At 47.8% G+C, this 20,670-nt stretch overlaps 1 protein-coding gene across 1 annotated transcript; it reads right to left on the reverse strand.

Moving 5' to 3' along the window:
• Positions 1-6,300: 6,300 nt before the first annotated feature.
• PIGT (phosphatidylinositol glycan anchor biosynthesis class T) lies at positions 6,301-18,833 on the reverse strand. Its single transcript, XM_079784370.1, has 12 exons — positions 18,625-18,833; positions 17,923-18,100; positions 15,965-16,092; positions 15,573-15,673; positions 15,328-15,414; positions 14,712-14,799; positions 14,505-14,602; positions 14,250-14,415; positions 13,426-13,626; positions 11,835-12,000; positions 11,656-11,739; positions 6,301-10,921 (listed from the first exon to the last, which is right to left on the reverse strand). Exons 1-12 carry the CDS (start codon positions 18,815-18,817, stop codon positions 10,669-10,671), a joined length of 1,743 nt encoding a protein of 580 aa, XP_079640496.1. The 5' UTR covers positions 18,818-18,833; the 3' UTR covers positions 6,301-10,668.
• Between the last annotated feature and the right edge of the window lie 1,837 nt (positions 18,834-20,670).

Raw genomic sequence — 20,670 nt, forward strand, 5'->3', positions numbered from 1 at the left:
TTTCAGTGCAAAAAAAAAAAACCCACAAAAAACAAACATCAAAAAAGCCAACACAAAACATTAAAAGCAGAGCTTCCCTATTTGAAGGACCTGAGTCCCCTTTGTGATCTCTTGGGTTTTGAGGGCACAGCTTTCAAACCTCTTTTAGAGGACAGTCTTTGGCATCAAAGGGTCTTGAATTTGATTCCTAACTCCTGCCATTATTGGTTATGTGACCTCGGAGAAGAGATTACGGCTCTGAGCTTCAACTTTTTGGTCTTTAAAATGGGAATAAAACCTCCCAAAGTCGTGAGTTTCAAGATGAAGATCCATGTGTACTTGTCACATAATATGTGCTAAGTAAGTGATGCTGGGTATTGTTCTGTTCTATTACACCACTCTCGGAGATTACCTCTCTCAGTTACTCACAGACTTGTACCACCACATCAAGATACTTTCTGCCACATTTGTCCTCTGAGGAACCCAGCAATCCCCATACCTTGTCTGAGCCTCAGTTTCCTGCACATAAAATAGGATGATGATGCCATCCCATTGGGCACCTTTGAAAGCCTATCCGCAATTATGAGTGTAAGGCACTAGCAATGTGCCTGGCACACAGTAGGTGCTCAGTACATGTCACTTTCCACTCCACTCCTCTGAGTCTACAACACTCAATCTTTTTCCATTCTTTTTTTTTTTTCACCCTTGGTTGTTGGCTTTGCACATTGCCTGGGGTAGAGCATTTCCACCTGGGTGTCCCATCTTCTTAAACTCTTCACCTTTATCAGTAAGACCAGCTAAAGCTCCTGCCTCATTATTTAGGGCAAGAGGTTCATAACCGCAGCATCACTGTTGACACTTCCTCTTCTTCCCTGTCCAACGTCACCACGTCCAATCTTCCTTCTGAACATCCTCACACCCATCTGTTGGCTTCTCTGCAGCACAGGCTTTTGTTACCTCAAGGCTGAATGATCACATGCACCCCCTATATCCTTCCTAATGCCATTCTATTGCATATCCTCACTTGGATGTCTAACCTGCATCCCAAACATAACATCTCAAAATCGAATTCTTGATTCCTCCTTACCATGCTTCTTCCATCTCATAGATGGCAACTTGATTTTCCCAGGTGCCCAGGCCAAAAGCCATATAGCCATCCACAACTCCTCCCTTTCTCTCATAGCCCACAGAAATCTATCAGCTAACCCTGTTGACTCTGGCTTTAAATATGTAATTACTTCCAGAATCCTCTTCTCACCATTTCCATCATTCTTGCCTTGTCCAAGTATTATGTTGGCCCTTCTTCCATCTATTCCATCCATTTTTCACATATAGCCACATGTGAGTGCTCCAGTGGACAACCCCAACTAAGCTCCCAGCCAACAGCCAGCACCAAATGCTAGTCTTGTGAGGGAGCATGGACGTCTAGCTCAATCAAGCCTTCTTTAAAAAAAAAAAAAAAAATTTTTTTTTTATTGATTTCAGAGAGGAAGGGAGAGGGAGAGAGAGATAGAAACATCAATGAGAGAGAATCATTGATCAGCTGCCTCCTGCATGCCCCCTACTGGGGACCGAGACCGCAACTGAGATATGGGCCCTTGACTGGAATTGAACCCAGGACCCCCCAGTTCACAGGCCAACACTCTATCCACTGAGCCATACCAGCTAGGGCTCAATCAAGCCTTCTGATGACTGTAGCTTCAGCCACCATCTGACCCAACCTCATTCAGAACCCCGCTGATCCAAGTCAACCCACAAGACCACAAATGATAATAACGAAGTGTTCTGAGCCACCAGTTTTGGCATGGTTCATTATGCACAATCGATCACCATAACAGAGGTAAACCAGATGAACAAGGTATCTGCCCTTGGAGTATATTCTCTAGTGAGGAAAATAAGCAAATAAATTACTAAATAGGAACTATCAATAAATACTGTAAAAAAAAATTAAAGCCAGGTCATGTCAGTAAGTTCGGGGTGGAGGGGGCCGGGGAAGTGCTCTCTGAAGAATTGACATTTGTGCTGAGATCCAAACGATGTGTAAGATCTATCCATACAATGATCTAGGGACTGAGTGTTGAAAAAAAAGGCTAAAGCTCTTGACATAGTCACTTTTGTATGGGGGACAGTCTTTTTTCACACATCTAGAGCTTTTCAGAGGTGGTAGAAATTTGCAGCTAGGATACATTAATCACATTCCAGATAAACTGAAGAATATCCTGCAGTTGCATGTTATAAACCATGAAATGTAACTGTTCAAGACATTTTTATAATTGTGATGCACAAAATAAAAAAGGTGTCTATTAAATATTGCTTCAGTAAAATGTGCATAGTTTGCTGCCCATGATGAGTAAAAAAAGAGTATTTATTAAAATTTAAATTTGTAAAATATAAATAAATAAATGCGTATGTATCATCCTGGTCATAAGGGAAGGGGATGCGGGCTCAGTTGGAGGTAGCACTTCTTTCTACTGCCACCAGGGGACAGGCAGGGCTTCCATAAAGAGTGGTTCCTAATGGCTGAAGAAGGGGTGTCTTTAATCCCAAAGAAAACCAGCAGTATCTTCCACCTCCTGTGCACACTTTTGAGAGACCAGAGAGTCAAATACAGAACAAGGTGGGATGGGTACAGTAGTGGACCAGGGTGAAGCCTATCACTGGAGCAAGTGGGCTTTAGGCTACCCCTGAGGAAGAGAAATTATGGCACTCCTTAGGCACTGGAGGGACTTCCCATAGACGACTTCCAGGAGGTGACACTACACATGAAAATGGTATTTGTTCCTTTCTTAAAAGCAGCAGCCAGCACATTTTTCAAGATGTCAGGAGTCAATGGTATTAAAAACCAACTTGTATGTGCTTTCAATAAGTTGCTTTGTTCTATAGTGTTCAAAATACTTCAGCACCATAATCAACATAGTCCTCAAAAATGCCCAAACCCGTGAATTTCTGAAGGCAGAAACCATCACCATATTTTACAAAGAAGGAAACTGGCTCAGAGAGATGAAGCGACTTGCCCAAGATCACACAGCAACATCAAGAGTTACTGAAGCCAAACTCTTCTAATTCATACCAAGTCTTTTTCCATTGCAGTTATTAATGAATAATGATCAATAATCTTCTATAATAAAAGTGTAATATGCTAATTAGACCGGACAGCTGAAAGACCTTCTGGACACCATTCCGACGTCCTTCTGGATGAAACGGCAGTGGCAGGGCCAAGGCAAAGGCGGTTAGAGGCGATCAGGCAGGCAGGTGAGCAGTTAGGGGCGATCAGGCAGGCAGGCAGAATGGTTAGGGGTGATCAGGCAGGCAGACAAGCGGTTAGAGGTAATTAGGCAGGCAGGCGAGTAGTTAGGGGCGATGAAGCAGGCAGGCAGAGTGATTAGGGATGATGAGGCAGGCAAGCGAGTGGTTAGGGGCAATGAGGCAGGCAGACGAGTGGTTAGGGGCGATGAAGCAGGCAGGCGAGTGGTTAGGAGCCAGCGGTCCTGGATTGCGAGAGGGATGTCCAACTGCCAGTTTAGGCCCGATCCCACAGCAGGATCCGGCCTAAACGGGCAGTCGGACATCCCCCAAGGAGTCCTGGATTGTGAGAGGATGCAGGCTAGGTTGAGGGACCCCCCCTCCACCATGCACGAATTTCGTGCACCAGGCCTCTAGTAATTAAATAACTTATTATTAATTTTTAACAGTATTATTATTACTGTTACCAGAGCTGCCATTCATTGAGGATTTCCTCTGTCAGGCACTTGTACAAAGCATTTTACAAATATATCATTTAAATGCTCACCATAATTTTATGAGATTGATGATTTCAACAGGGCAAGGGGGAAGGTGGAGGAGGAGGGCTCAAGCTTCCTTTCCCCCTCTGGGTATGTCATGCCATAGCACCTCGGGGTGTTCCCCAACCTGGAAGCTTTCCACACCTGTGATGTTCAGTGCAGGGGCGGCGGGGGGGGGGGGGGGGGGGGGGGGCGGGTCTTGTTGATGTTTCATTGACTGAATCATTGGCTGTTGCCGATTGACCTCAATCTCAGTACCAGAAGTGGGGGGATTGGAAGTTCTAATCTAATCACTGGGTAGTTTTCTCATGCCTCATCCCGAAGCTATCTAAGGCCCCTCATTGAGTCATCTCACAACTAAACAAAAGACAGTAAATTCCAAGACTTTATGAGGCCTGGGCCAGGAACTTAGACAGATCAAATATTTACCTTTCCATTATACTGCAGTAGGGTGACGGAGGAGGCAGGGACCAGGAACAGAGAGTCTCAGAGTTGGAGTAGGGATCTAGTAGAACTGTTTGATGCCTGTTAAGCAGGAGAATTATTTTTTAATTTAACTAATTAATTTATTTTTATTGTTAAAAGTCTTACAGATATCCTCCTTTCTCTCCCCCCCCCCCTTAACCTTCCACCCCATTCCCACCCCATCCCCAGGCCTTCATTATTGTCTGTATCCAAACCAGAAGAATTTTTTAAAGCTGAAAACACAAGTTATTTTTAGAGTCAGGAAATGTCCCCCGAGTTAAAACCTCCCAACTTACCAGGAGGAATCTGGAGAGAGAAGACTGGCTCCACACACACCCAAGTCAGCTGGGCCTTACGTTGGAAATGAGTACAGGGCTCACTCCCCTGTGTGCCAGCCACCAGGCTGCTCAGGAGGATGAGAAGGGCTGCCGAGAGGCAGTGGGCTCATCCTCACAGCCTTGAGAGAGAGCTCCCGAGAAAACCTGGGTGCTGGCAGAGCTTTAACATCCCAGCTGAGGGCTGGGAACTGGTGAGGAGGGGAGAGGGGAGGAGCAGGGATCAGTCCATTTCATTCTATAATCTCCCCCACCTTCCCAGGCTTCCTGTTTCTGTCTGCTGGGGCCAAAATGCGTAGCAGTAGTGCTTCTCACACTTTAACATGCCTGCAACTCCCCTGCCGATGTTGTGGAAATGCGGATTCTGATTCTGCAGGTCTGGGGCGGGGCCTGGGAGGCTGCATTTCTAATAGGTCCCCTGTTACGGTGCCTCCCCAAACCCCTTCCTCTCCTATAAAACGGTCCATAAAACCGCTCTTGAGTAGCAAGCCTGGAGGAAACTCACAGCGGGAGAAGGGATGCGGGCAAAGAGAAAGCTGACCTTCCCACCCACGTTGGGAAAGTGGCAGAGAAGACACATCAGGAAGAGGTGAAGCCAGACAACTCCAAATTTTGCTCCCCTAATTTGCCCTCTGCCTGCACCTTACTTCTTTGGAATGGTCACAATATCTGCCACGTATCCAGTCATTTGGTTTCTTCTGCAAGAATGAATGAATCCCCTCCAACCCACCTCCCTCAGAGGATTAAGGAATTGAGCCCATTTTCATAAGCTTGCACCACACCACCCAGCAGGCAGGAGTTAGTGAGACTCCGTATTACAGTGTCACCCACCCAGCTACTACAGGGAGACCCTCCAGCCTGGATGTGACTGAATTGCCAGGACCCACTAACAAGTTGCAAGTACCCTGGGGGGAGGAAACACAACTGGAGTTACTACAGTCAAGCTGGTAAATTATGAAGATCAAGTAGGATGACACACAGGGGAAGAATTCTGTTTGGTTTTAACTAGACTAGAAACTTTCACTTTTGAACTTTCCAGTCCTGTGTCAGCACCTAGATATACATCAAACCTCCAGACAGTCCTCCGCTTACCTCCTGAAGGACTAAGATAAGAATGTTCACAGAGCCAGACCACATTACATCCATTTTCCAGATGGCCTGTCACCCCTTATCCAGACCACCAACCATCTAGAGCAGCGATTTTCACCCGCTGTGCCGCAAGAATTTTTAAAACACGAAATACCTGACTATATATAAACAAAAACCTTCTGGGAATTCCCAAGTCATGTTTTAGGTTTTGAAACCATTAAGACCCTTGAATAAATCTTTATCACTTACTCCCAGCAAGCCTCAGACTCATTTTGAGTTCATTTGACATGCTGGAGATAAACTCAAGTAGGAGTGCAGGGAAAGACTGCTTGTTTCACCATCAGGGGTCAGGGACTTGGCAAATTACTTAGTGTTTCTAGGCCTCAGTGTCCTCATCTGTAGAACAGGCGTGTGTATAAAACCAACCCTATTTCTTAGGGTTCATGTTGTGAGGGTATTTGAGATTGATAAAGAAAGAAAGCTTAGCTCCCTGGGGAGTAAATGCTCAGTAATTCAGGGTTCCTATTTTGATCATCGTTATCACACCTGTGGGAGAGAAATAAATTTCCTCTATACTTCTAGGGTTTGGGGGCTGGTCTAATAATTCCATTCACAGGAGACAGGTTAACAAGAGAAAATAACTAGATTTAATTACATATATACATATGGGAACTCCACATACATGAGAGAGTCAGAGACAGAAAGGTATAATAAGGTATCTATGGCATCCTGAGTCAAGGAATGAGGTAAGATCCTTGGGCCTTCTGAAGGGAGGAGGGTCATTCGCAGATTGATAAAAAGACCAGATAGATGTTCAGTAATTAGATGTTGGCCCTGCCCCAGATAGGTAAGTGATAGTTGTATTTGGTAATAACTCTTATGATCTTACTTGGAAAAAACCCACATTTAAATTTTCTAAGGGAGAGATAAAAGCTTCTCTTGAGTCACAGGGTCAGGATTGCCTTCCGCACAAAATAGTTCACATGCCAAAGTAACACATCCTGGGGAGGCCTGTTCTGAACCCTCAAGTCCCACCTGTGAAACTTCCTGAGAAGTCTCACCCTCCAGATTTTGGGGTGATAGACCTAATTTGTAGCTATTTGTTGACCCATCTTTGAGTCTCTGGTTGAGGAGCAGATGGCTCCCTGGTTACCAAGGCAGCAGGATGGCAGAATCTGACACTGAGGGGTCATGTTTGCAGAAGCAGAGTGGAGGTCATCCACAAGGACCACAATCTTTCTAGATTTTGTTGCGGTTGCCTTTGCACAAGAGTCAGCTAAGGCATTTCCCCGAAATTCAGCTCAGTCCTCTTAGTGGTTATTTTGATGACAGACAACATTTTCTGCCAAGAGATATCAGACTTCTAGTAATTTTACACAGTTTCTGGAACACTTCTACTGAATACCTATACAGATGCAGCACAAAGAGGCTTAATGTTTGGATACTTGACTAAATAGTATTATGGATTAAGAAACAATACTTATCTATTTGACCAAAGTAACAATAAAAAATGTCAAAGGCAACTACAGAAGGTTAGCTCTTCCAATGGACAACACTGCATTTTCTTAAGTAATCAAAGGCCCGATTAAGATGTCAGAAAACAGAGAAAATTGTTTTGATAAAACACAGAATCTTTGCTTTCTTGGCAGATTACATTTTACTGTCTCTTATCAGGAGCAAACAGTCCAAAAAACTTTGTTCTTTTTGCAGATTAAAAAATTGTCTTAGTTTTACAATGTACATCATTTATATTAAATCTTAATTTTTAAATCACTCATAACAGATTTATACAATCTAAGTAGCTTGGTTACACATAAAATTCCTTTCTTAGATTCCTTTTCCAAACACTTTCAACAATTTTCTCTGTTCATTGTACTTTGTCTCTTGTCTTACTCATTCAGAAAAAAACAAGTTTGTGTCAGGACAAAATTACTTTATTGCCCCCACCCCAAAACGTATCTCCATACCTTAGATCATGTTTTACTAAAAACATATTCTCCTTCCATATTAATTATAATTCTTAATTCTTAGAAACTGAGATGCCTAACTTGCCCTGAGCTCAAGGCCGGAATGAATATAGAGAAAGATAGAAAGGTGAAGTTTTCCCCTTTATTTCCTCACTCCCTTTCATGTTCTTAACTGTTACTCAGAGATTTGAACTCTGAATATTGAGGATAGCTTTTGACTGATATTTAAAATAGTTTATATTTCCTGGTGCTTATATAGTTTTTAAAATATGAACATTAAAATATTTATTTTAGCCCGGATAGAGTGGCAGAGTGGTTGAGCACTGACCTTTGAACCAGGAGGTCACGGTTTAATTCCTGGTCAGGGCACATGCCCAGGTTGCAGGCTTGATCCCCAGTGTGGGGCGTGCAGGAGGCAGCCGATCAAATGGTTCTCTCTCATCTTTGATGCTTCTATCTCTATCTCTCTCTCCCTCTCCCTTCCTCTCTGAAATCAATTAAAAAATACATTTTTAAAAGTATTTTAAAGTAAAAACAACATATACAATAGTGTTTAATCATAATCAGTAGCTCACATCAATTCAAGAGATGGAACTTCTATTGTATAGACCCACCCATTGTTCTTCCCGTTTTAATGAAGACAAAATCCAGATAAAATAGGTAAAATATGTAATTAACTATTTTAAAGTAGCAATTCAGTGGAATTTCACTAATAAATAATGACATTGAGCATCAGAGCGGAGAGAGAGAGAGAGAAAGGGAGGGAGGGAGGGAGGGAGGGAGGGAGGGAGGGAGAGAGAGAGAGAGAGAGAGAGAGAGAGAGAGAGAGAGAGAACTGAGCACCTGCTATGTGCCAAGTCAGAACTAACCATCCTTTTCTTCTCTCCCAGAAAAATGAATCAAGACTTCCCTGGTTCACTGAATCACAGCACTGATTCCCATGTGTTTTTGGTTTGTGTTTGTTTATCTCACTGATAACTTGATAGTAGAGATGTAGTAACAAGGAGTTGGATTCTGGGTGGATTCTGAAGGTAAAGCAGATTTGTTGATGGGGTCCACAGGGGGTGTGAGAGAGAAGAATCAAGGATGACTCCAAGGTTTTTAGCTGGGGCAACTGGAAAGAGGAGAGGTGCCATTAACAGAGATGAGCCGACTACAGATGAGCATGTTTGGGGTGAGGGTAGAGGGTATCATAAGCTCAGTTTTGGAGATGTTATATCTGAGATGCCTTTAGACACCCCAGTGCAGGTGGCAACCTGGATTCAGGGAGGAGGTCTAGGCTAGAGATACAGAGTGTTGTCACCGCACAGATTACATATGACACAGTAGTGGGTGTCGTCTCCAGGTACTGCCTTGGCAGGGGGTATAAAAGACAGCCAGGCCACAACCCCATGCTCCATGCAGACTGCCAAGACCACTTAGCTTCAGACAGCCACACCTGGGCCTTCGCATTCACACCCTGCTTATTTACTGCTTTGGGAATAAACTCAAGTCAAAGCATCTTGATTAAGTTGCTCCCTTCGTACTCACACATAGATGAACACATCACTTTTGTGTTCTGAGGGCTCTTGGGAACCCTCAGAGGCAACTTAAACAGTCCCATTTGTGTTGGCTCCACGAACATCACTACTACCATTGTGTTAGACAGTTGCACTCTTACTTGTGGGGTTCACAGGTGCCCCTCGCCCTATCCATCCCTACCCGTGGTCTCCAAATCCCAAGCCAGAATAGCCTATAGCCTTTCATACATTTATCATTTGCTAACTGAGCACTTACATGTTCTGACCTATGTCAGGTTCAGATTGGAAGTCAGTCCCTGAGCCTCTAGGAAGCCCCTAGTCTAATGGAAATTAAAGGAAAATAACACCCAGGGTGATACAGAATATGTAAAGGCAAGTTCAGGGAGGTGTGGGAGCAGAAGGAAGGGGCACCTATAGCAGCCCCGTGTTTCAGGGAAGACTTCCTGGAGGAAGCAACAACTCATCTGGCTCGGGCAGTTGAATGGGGTGTGTGGTTGGTGGAACAGGGCATTCTAAGCCAAGCCGCTATGACGGGAGGGACAGACTGCAAGTCACTCATAGAGTTGATGCCAATTGTGCCAGAGGAAAAGACGGAAGATAGGGCAGGGATGGGTATCCACCTAAGGACCTGTTTTACAGGAATCCAGAATTATATAACCAGAAGGGGAGGTGGGCAAGGCCCATGGGCACTCTATAAGGACCACCTGCAACACAAGCTCATGAGGAGCCTGATGAAAATTCAAAGGCCGGGCTACACCCAGCCCAACTGAATCCATACGGTCTGGACCCCAGGAAGCTGCATCACTTTTACTCTTACTTGTGGGAAACAAATAGTTGTAAGCAATCATTAGAAAACCACCACACACAGCTCCCGCCTCTGCAGCTCTGCCCTTGCTGATAGGGGACCAGTTCTCAGGGCCCCTAGAAAAGGCGGAGGATGATTCATTTTCATGGTCATGGATGTGCTTACATAAACGCTCCCAGCCAAACCCAGGGAGTTCTGGGAACTACTGTCAGAGGAGGCCAGTAGGGGAGGAATAAGCAGACTGGCTGCAGTGGGAGGAGATAGGGGAGTTTAGCAAATAAGCCCTAGTCCCCAGTTCTTCCCAGTCTTAAGGAGACAGGAGGCAAAGAACCAAGGAAGCAGCCATTTTTTATTCCACAACCAGTAAATCCCATCTACCACACCACCGTGGTAGCACAGCCAGGACGTAGGCCAGTGCTGCCCAAGAGAGCTTCCTGCGCTGATGGAAATGCTTGCCCAATACAGTAGCCACTTAACCACTTCTGGTTACTGAGCACCTGAAATGTGGCTAGCACAGCGGGGGAAGTGAAATTTTAATTTAAGTTAATTTAAATTCAAACGCCACATTGTCTCGTTGCTACTGCACTACACAGTGCAGCTCTAAGCTCTGGCCTAGTCCAGGGGCAGTTTGGGGAGAGCAAGTACCAGAAACAGTCCTTGGGGTCACACCACCCCTCCCCAGAGAGAAAGAGCAGCCCCTGCGATGAAGGGTCAGGTCTCAGGGTCTCAGAGAGGGGGGACGCCGCGGGCCCGCCGGATAAGGTTAGCCAGCCTCTTGGCCAGGCCACCCGTTCTGGGCTCCTCGATGTGGAAGGTCCGGGTGAGGAGATTGTAGAAGGAGCCATAGCACACGGCCACCACCGTGCACGTGAGGCAGATGACGTTGTAGGGCATGCTGAAGTCCGGCGTTGGCAGGTTCACCAGCAGCGGCTCCGTGTAGAGCCGCATGAAGTAGCTAGAACTGTCGGAGACTGGGAACCTGAGGGTCAGGGAGGAGAGGTGAGGCAGGACCCCTGCTCCTCCCTATCGTGCCCCATCCCCCTCGGGCTGCACTGGGCCAATGCTTGGCGGTCGGGATTTTCAAAGTTCTCTTAGCCTCCCAACCTCTCCAACAGACATCTGGGATGAAGGTCAATGCATAAAGCTGACGGAGAGCTGCCTGTGCTGAGGGGAAAGGGCCCTGCCCTCACTTGGCTGCCTCTTCCATAGCCGTCGTTCTCAGCTAAAGGCCGCCTCCTCAGAGAAGCCTTCCTGGATACCCACCAGGTCACTCCCAGCACCACCTGGGACCCCACTGCTCTCTGAAGCAGAACCTCCCCTCTGGCGGTTCTCAGGGCCCCTAGAAAAGGCGGAGGATGATTCATTTTCATGGTCATGGATGTGCTTAGCAGTGGCCGGGCAGGGGCAAGTCTTTTGTTTACTGTTGGGCAGCCGGCGCTCTCTGGAGTTCCTGGCATTCCGTAAGTGCTCAACCAAATACTTGTTAAGAGCATCACTGAGTAAATATAGGCTTTAAATACTGCTTTTCTCACCTATCTATTCTTCTGGAAGCTTTAGAATCATTTTATAAAGTCCGAATTAACATTGCAGACCACTGGGACTCTTATAGGACTGAGTGAAATCTCCACGTTGCTGGGGAAGAGGCAACACTGAGCCCACACACCCTGCAGGAACCGGACCATCTGGGTCGATGCCTCCTGAGGTCACACTTACAGGCTGCTGAAGAGGGGACTCTCTTCCCAGTCCACGGGTTTGGCTGCCACCATGCTGGGCACGAGGGCACTGAGGACAGACGGGCTGCAGAGAAGCAGGCAGGTATTCCGTGAGCCAGGGTTGGTGGCAGATAAGGTGGGTCAGGAGGGCGGGGGCAGCAAGTGGGGGTCGTAGCCCACCTGACGTAGAAGCCGTGGTTGGGGTCCGGGGTGTACTCGGTCCACTTGAGCAGCGCCCGCTCAAACTGGATGGAGACCTTGGTGACCGAGCTGGCCGGCAGCTGAATGAGCATCTCCAGGAGGTGGGGCTGCAGCCGGTCCTGGGCAGGCTGGTAGTGGATGTAACCTGGAGACAGGCAAGGCTCAAGCTTCACCCACACCTCCTCCCTGGGGTCAGACTACCTGCCCCTCCTGCCCCACCTATCGAGGCCTTGAGGCCCGGATCTGGGCACCCAGAGGTGGGCTCTGGATCCGAGAAGCTGGGCAGGCTCAGGGAAGGGAGCAGGGTCTCAAAAAAGGAAAAAGATGTTTCCAGGGCAGCCATCCAGGCAAGCGACTGATCAATCTTCACATCACGAAAACTGGGCAGCAGACATCAAGTGCCAGAAGTGATGCAACAAGAAGTTCACAGAACCACCTGGGCGTTTTCCTGCCAAAAACAGGGGACCTGAATCTAATCAAGTCTCTAATACTAACCATCAATACCCAAGAAATACAGGGGATGGAGGAACATGTAAACACTGACACAGAACAAATCCAGAATGTAGAACATTCTGTACAACAAATGACCCAGCTTGCCCAACAAAACAAAACAAAACAAAACAAAACAAGGAAACAGTTACAGATTAAAAGAGACTTAAGCCCTGGCCAGGTAGCTGAGTTGGTCAGAGTCTCGTCCCAATATGCCACACTAAAAATAGTGGGGGGCGGGGGGGGGGGGGGGATGATAAAAAATGAGAGGAAGCCGGAGACTGCTGAAGCTACTGCGGGTGCAGGGGAGCCGATTACACTATTCCAGCTGTGTTTGAAGTTTTCCAGAGCAAAAGGTAAAAAAAACCTACAAAATACACAGATAGGATGTTCACAGCAGGTATTTAAAGGTGGTACAAGTAGTGGTGCTGACAGTAAGTAAAACTATTAACCACAGGCTTGAAAATATGGGAAACGACATTGGGGTTTCAGGATGACGTGAAGCCTGGCCATCGGGGGTGTGCGCTGATTCTCCCTGAGAAGTCCTTTCTGAAGCATCAGTCTCTCCCCACTCCAGAGAAGAACAATGCTTTATTTAGTGCCATCCTGGCACCTAACAAAAGCAATCAGGAAATATTAACTCCCCTTCAGAAAAATAATGGCAAATAAAAATAAATTTTAAAACGACACTTCTTCCCTCCCAAGGAAGCAAAAACCATCATCTCCAGGCTTGTAATCTTCTTTATTCCCAATACTCTGTTGTTCTTGCTAGCCCTTCCGCTAGCAGAAAGCCTGTGAGCCATCACAAAAGACTGTGCCTGGGCCCCAGGAAGGAGAAAGTGAAAAAGAAAGGAAACTACTGCCCTCCTCAGGTCTCACTAAGAATCACAGTCTATGAGTGTTGATTCTTTTTGCTTTATAAATTACTCCAGACCTGGCATTAGTAACTATTCCTAACGTTTTCTGCCTGTGTAGTTTTTCTTGGGTACGGACTTCAGGAATTACCCTGAGAAATGAGGGTTTGGGGGACCTGGAGGGAGAGCGAGCGGGGTGGGCAGGGGTGGGGAGACCCAGCTCTCACTTGGCTTGTTCTCCTTGCCCTTGGAGGTGATGGTAAGGGTGTGCACATACAGCCGCAGGTACCAGGGCACGATGTCCAGGAGCAGCACGGGGAAGGCCCGGTACGGGTGGGTGTTGTACAGCAGCGTGCTCAGCTCCCCGCTCTGCAGCCCATAGCCACTCACGTACCGCTGGGCGTGCAGGAAGGGCACTGGCGGGGCCTCTGCGCAGACCAAAGTCAGCCGTTAATAGCGCCTACAGGACAGGGTCACTCCCACTGCCACTCCCAGGTCACACTCAGAGCCTCCAAGCCAGGAGGACATGGTGAAGAACCTGGCTATCAGAACTGGGAAGCCTGTGTTCTGGAATCATCCCCATCTTCCCCAGCCCACAGCGATACAGAATTACTATTATTTCCTAAATACTCGTATGTGCTGAGCTCTGTGCCCCTGCCAACCATACCAGGTGCTCTCATGGTATTCTGCACTTTTCCTGGGTAACACTGAACACAGTTGCAATTACTTAATTGTTTGATGCCTGCCTCAACTAGCAGACATTGTTTTTCAAATGCAGATACTATCTTCTGTCTTCAAAAAATGTTTGTTGATTAAATGAATGCATGGACAAACTCCATATTTTACATTAGGTATCTCATCTAGTCTGCGAGGTGTTTCTGTCCCCATTTTCCAGAGGAGGCAGTAAGGTTAGGAACCTGCCCAAGGTCAGAGAGCTTTGAAGAAATGGATGTAGAACCAGATGCTGACTCTAGAGATCTGAGTCTAAACACTAGCCTGTTATCTCATGATGAGCTGACATCTCAGTGTGTGGTGGCCCGCCCTCACCCACCATTCTCTGGGGGTCTCTTCCACTTGAGCTGGAGGTTGAGGTTGCGGGAGCTGTTGATCACGGCCGTGTCAAGCAAGTCGTAGACAGCATAGGTCTTCCGGGTGCCTAGGATGACATCCTGGTATGTGTTGAGGGGAGGCGGGTTCACCTCCAATGTCTCATTGTCCTGGGGACACAGGGCAGGGCTGAGAAGTGAGCAGAGGGGCAGACTGGCCTTGGGGATGGAGCAATGGGTATGGCTGGAGACCTTGGTACCTGGCTGTAGCTGGTGATGTCCACGTACACTCGGCTCTCTGAAGCCAGGGGGCAGGGCTCTGTGAGGGTTCGGGAGAACATCCGGAAGAGGGACCAGTCTGGGGAGAAGAGAGCAGGGCTGAGCGGGGGCTGGGACTAGGACTGATGTGCACAGATAGGGTGGGGCTGGCAAGGAGTGAGCAGAGATAAGTTGCCACGGTAGCTTACCTTTCTTCCCCTGCCCCGTGACGAAGGCATCAAACACAACGGAAAGAGTCTGCCTCAGCTCCCAGGAGATGCTGGTACAACGAGCATTCTACCCAAGGGCCAGACAGCAGCAATGAGGACATATCACTCCAACCCCAGAGCCTCAGGGACTCCTACCCGGACTTGGTCCCTTGTCTACAATGTATCTTCCTACCCATTGATTTGCTACCACTCACTACTGAGCACTTGACCCTGTGCCATACCCTGTGCCAGCAGCTTTATGCATCAGCTGGAACCATCGCCAACAACCGTGGGAAGTACTACTGCCATTACTCTCACTTGACAGATGGGGAAACCAGGCTCAGGGAAACAAAATGACTCATTCAAGGTCATGCCAGCGGTGAGTGGCTGAACTAGCAGGTACACTGCGTAGCTATTCTGAACCACTAAGCTCCATGACAAAGATTTACTGAATGCTTGCCAGGCAACCACTTGGTTTCCTTGGTGCGTGGCCAATGCCCCAAGAAGTCATCACTGTATCTGCCATTTACTACTGGCTCAGCCTGGGCTACGTGCTTTGCCTGCACTTTCTCCCAGAGCCTCTGGATGGCACCCACCCCCATTCGCCATGACTTACTCTGCAAATAGGGCGGATGTGCACTGCCTGGGAGTGGTAGCTAGTGTGGAACAAGCGATCAGCCTTCAGCAGCATAGCGAGGCCTGCCTGGAGGAGGCGGGAAGAGAGGAAAGGTCAGTGCCCTGGGCACCTGGGCATGAGGCAGAGGTTATCTGCAAACACACCTGGCTGACGGCAGAAAGGGCATTTGCTAACTCCATCCACTCTCTGGGGCTCCCACCACGTTCAGACCACTCTGGCCTCACCTTGGAACTACAGGGCAAGAGCTTCTTCCAGGGGGTGAGGTTCTCGGTGCAGACAACCTCCCGCGGCAGCACGGCATAGCGGAGGAAATAGTGATCCGTGTCTGAGGAAGACAGGGGTCTGTCTGGGGTGGGCCTGGGGGCCCCACTCCTCGGGACCCACACTCCTGCTCCCCATACACCTCTCTGGCGCCACCACCCTAACAGTCCCAGCTGGGAGTGGGACCCTCTCCTCCCCTGGGAGAAGGCAATGCACAGACAGCACAGTCTTGGGAAGCCTTCTTCCGGGGCCTGCACACCCAGGGGATTTATGCTCTGGCCCCACTGAGGAAAGAGGCAGCAAAGGTTTGGACAAGAGGTAACAGGGAGAAGGAAATGGCCGCAGGGCTTCTCACCATTGGCCAGCCCCAGGGGTTTGAAGGAGGCAGTGGGGGTGACCGTGTTGGTGGAGTCGATGAAGTTGAGAGAGGCGCAGAAGATCCCCGAGAGGACGTTACTGAGCTCCTTCCAAGATGTATCCACACTGGATGGAAACACAAACCCCCCACTGTCCCAGAGCGGCTTCTGCTCCCGTCCCAAAGCCTGCGTTGGCTGCTACACCATTAGACCGGCTAGCTGACGGAACTGGAACGGCATCACTGCCCCTGCTCAGCCCCTCCCTCCTCGCTCCCTGCAGCCACTCAGCTCTTGGCTCAGGTGATTCCTCTTCCTGCCTGGGAACGCCCACTCACTCCTCTCAGCCCACTTTCAAGGAAGCTCCCTCCTCAACCACAGCCTCCACCTGTGCGGCTGTGGTTCTGCCCATCTGAGCCTCTCCCTAGACCAGGGGTCCTCAAACTTTTTAAACAGGGGGCCAGTTCACTGTCCCTCAGATCGTTGGAGGGCCGGACTATAGTTAAAAAAAAAAAATATGAACAAATTCCTATGCACACTGCACATATCTTATTTTGAAGTAAAAAACAAAACGGCAAAAACACCCGCATGTGGCCCGGGGGCCGTAGTTTGAGGACGCCTGCCCTAGACTCTCCTGGGAAACGGCTAAGTGGTGGCAGCATCATGTCCTAAGCATCGTTTCTCCTCTACCAGGCTGTAAGCAGCCTGAGGACAGGGAGCAAGTCTGCTGTGTTTCACAACATCTCACAGGCTGACAACACTCATTGATCCATACTTCTCTGTGACCCTGGGCAGGAAGGTGAGTAAGTCTGGGTTCTACCTTCAGGGTGGAAAGTCTTACATCTATAAAGACTCACGGAACAAGGGAAAACAACTATTCTGGGATTTAAAAAAGTAAAAAACACAGCAAATCAAATCAGGTGTGTTTTTTTTCATAGAGAAATACCAAAACAGATTTGCTCTCTATATTAATCATAGAAAGCATAAAACTAGAAATCTAAACATCAGCTCCACATTACAGGCAATTAGGAGCTGAGGGAAGACAGTGACGGCAGAGCAGATGGGGGAAAGGGAGGGGCTAGTGTTCAGGTAGAAGCCATTGGCAAGTTTGTGGGGGCACTGCTTGCTCCTCATCTGATATCACCTTAGTGCTGCCCTGGGTTTTTCCGATAATCCTCTGTTCAGGGCTTTCCAATTGCTCCAAGCTTCGAGCCTCATATAAAGATTGCACACGTGAAGCCTGAAAGCTCTACCCAAACCAGAATCGTGTTTCATTTGGTGCGCACAACACTGACCCACATAGCATGTCTTACATTTTTAATTCCTTACTGTATTTAAATTTGCCAATTTTCACAATAAAATCTAGATTTCATGTATCTCTTAAAAAAAGAGAGTATCTTACAACAGTGGGCCTCTATTCCCATACCAACAATCCAGAGGGGATGAGTGGCAGCCATCCTCTCAAGCTCTGTAGCCTGCTACAGTCCCCACCACTCCCTATTATCACCCTAAAATTTATTTTATCATACTTGTGCTATTGATTTTTCCTGGTGGAATTAAGAGGAAATGGTGGTACAATAGCAATACCTAGCCCCTTCCCCTCCCAAACAAAAGCAATTCCTCTAATATGGAGATCTGGCATCTTGTAAGCCAATTCTAGCCCAACAGTGTTTTGTTTGGTCTTACATCCAAGCAAGCTTCAATTATTTGTTATGTGCCTCTGCAGAGGTACTTATGTGTTACCTCCGGTCTGGAAGTAGGTAGGGGAAAGAAGTATATTCAGCGAAGTAAAGCATGCCACTCAGTGGTAACATTATTTCTTACTTCCAAGGCAGTTTTACCCCCCATGGAATTACTGCCTGCTGGAACTGCTGACCCCAATGGCAGTGGCAAGAAGACAACACTTTCCCCCGCCACGGTCCCTCCATGGCCCGCAACAGGCCTCAAGGTGCGCACTCACTCAGTGACGGTGTCTTGGAACCAGACCCAGAGCTCTGCACCTGCTGGGGCCTGCAGGAAGGGTGGCCCCCAGTACCGAGTCCTCCAAAAGCCCTGAGTGAGTGACAGGTGCAGCTCGCGGAGAGAATACTTGGAGATCAACTGCCCCAAGGCTTTGGGGAAGAGCCTATAATGAGAAACTAGAGAAGGGGGAGCAGGTGAGAGATGATCCTGGAGGGAGGGTTCCCAGCCACCCCAAAGAAGCAGTACACCCAAGCAAGGCTCTGGGACCGGAGAGATCTGAATTCCAGACCAGATTGTTACCAGCGATGTGATCTTAAGCAAGTGCCTTTACCTCTCTACACCTCTAATCTCTTCCTAGTAATCTTTCCCAGAACATAGCACCCAGAATAAATGGCAACCAGCAACAACATCATCAGTGTTGTAGACAGAGGGCTCAAACTAAAGTTCAGAGTGGCAGCCTGGAGCTGCGGAGCGAGCCCTGGGCTAGGAGTCGCTGCCCCTCCCCGGACCTTAGTTTCATCAGCGGTACAATGGGATTCTTCAATAACTATCCCATCCTTCCCCCACGGACCCACTTTGCCCGGCTCCTCGCCCACGGACCAGAACCCCACCAGGGACTAGGCCCCTCCCGCAAGGCTTGCCCCACCCACTCCCAGCAGGTGTCCCAGTTATCTTTCTCCGTCCAGTGTCGTCCTCTCACCTTCTCCGCGCTGCAGCTCCGAATCCCAGCGCGTGCGGAACTGGAATGTGGCGGCCACGTCTCCAGAAGGCAGCGGGGTGATGACGAGCTCCTCCCGCAGGCTGTCGCGTGGGCGCTCTGCATGGCCCCAGCCGCCTGGCCCCCGGAGCAGCAGCACCAGCACCAGCACGGCGAGCCGCACGGCTGCCGCCATGCCTGCGGCTGCTTCCGCCCCCCAACAGCGCCCGCCCCCACGAGAGACCAGTCTCCAATCGGAAGAGCGTATGAGAAGTGACTTCCGGCACCATCCCGGAAACGGGAGTGCGGTTACCAGAGCAACGGGCAGGCTAGGCCCCTTAGGGCTGGTGCGTTTAAGTGGGCTGGGCGCTGGGAGGGTAAGGAGGGTGGTGGGTCTGCGGCGGGGCTGGGCGCTGGATTGACGTAGCCGCACCCACGAGAAAGTGCTTAATAATACCGAATGCCTCTGTGGTAGTTGAGAAAACAGACTGAAAAAGATTAATTACTGTTGCGAGGTGACAAGGCTTTGCTCCTGCTTCCCTCAGCTTCTAGTGTCTCCATTTGCTCTGTCCGAAAACTAGCCAGCTCCTCTGGTGGCAGAGCTTTCCTGCAACCCCCCAAATAACTGGCCCTTCTCTTATGAAAAATTTCAAACATACGGCAAAGGTGAAAGAATGAACACCCGTTTTCCCCTCACCTAGATTCCACCATTAACATTTTACTATACTTGCTTCATCACATATCGGTCTATAAATCCCTCAGCTCTTCGTATGCTTTAATGCATAAATTACAAGTTGGTCCGACGGTTGTGGGTTATTGTTAAGCTGATGAATGCATAAATTGCAGACATAAGTAACAAATATTTCAGCATGCATATCATTAACTAGAGTTCAGTATTTGTTTACATTTTTCTTTTAGTGTAAAATCTACATACAATGAAATGCACAACAATGAAGGGAAAATTCACTGAGTCCAACAAATACATTCACCTGTGTACCCAAACTCTTAAGATATAGAACATTCCTAAAGCCCGAGAAAGTTGGCTAACGCCCCTTGCCAATCATTCCTCCTCCTCCCCACCTTCGAGACAACCTGTTCTGATTTTTCTTCATAGAATAAGTTAATCTGTTGCAGAGCTTCATAGAAATGAAATAATCATATAGCCTGTATACTTTTTTGTGTAAGGCTTCTTTCATGGCAAGAATATTTTTGAGGCCTAGCTGGTTTGGCTCAGTAGATACGAGCATCGGCTTGCGGACTGAAGGGTCCCCAGTTCGATTCAGGTCAAGGGCACATGCTCGGGTTGCGGGCTCCATCTCCAGTAGAGGGTGTGCAGGAGGCAGCTGATCAACGATTCTCTCTCATCATTGATGTTTCTCGCTCCTCTCCTTTCCTCTCTGAAGTAATTATATATATAAAGGGTGCCTTTGAAATCGTGTTTTTGTATGTATCAGCAGTTTCTTTTTATTGCTGTATAGTATTGCATTATATGAATATACCATAGTTTATCCATTCTCCTGTTGATGGACACCTGAACTCTTTCAAGTTTTTAGTTATTATGAACTAGACCACTATGCAATTTACTTGGTAGACACGTTTATCACTCACCTTGGGTAAAATTTTAGTAGTAAAGTGTAGGTTAGGTGTATGTTTAATTTTTTTTTCTTGCCAGTTTGTTCTTGGGCAACAGACCTATTCAAACTTTCTGCCAAATCACACAATTATAAACACCAAGTCATATTATTTTAGAACTAGAAAGACATTAAAGATGATCAATACTCAGATTATCCAGCTAAGGAAATTAAGTTAAGAGTAAGTGAGCCCTGGCTGAGTACCTCAGGTGGTTAGAGTGTTGACTCAGTATGCCAAGTTTGGGGGTTTGATCTCCTGTCAGGTCACATACAAGAAGCAACCAATGAATGCATAAATAAGTGGATCAACAAATTGATGTTTCTCTCTCCCTCCCACCACCCTTCTGTTTCTCTCTCCCTCATGCTTCCCTCCCTCCCTTCCTCTACTAAAATCAGTCAAATAAAAATTAAAGAGAGG

Source organism: Cnephaeus nilssonii (genome assembly GCF_951640355.1).
Source record: "Cnephaeus nilssonii genome assembly, chromosome: 11".
In the NCBI taxonomy this organism is placed as follows: Eukaryota; Metazoa; Chordata; class Mammalia; order Chiroptera; family Vespertilionidae; genus Cnephaeus; species Cnephaeus nilssonii.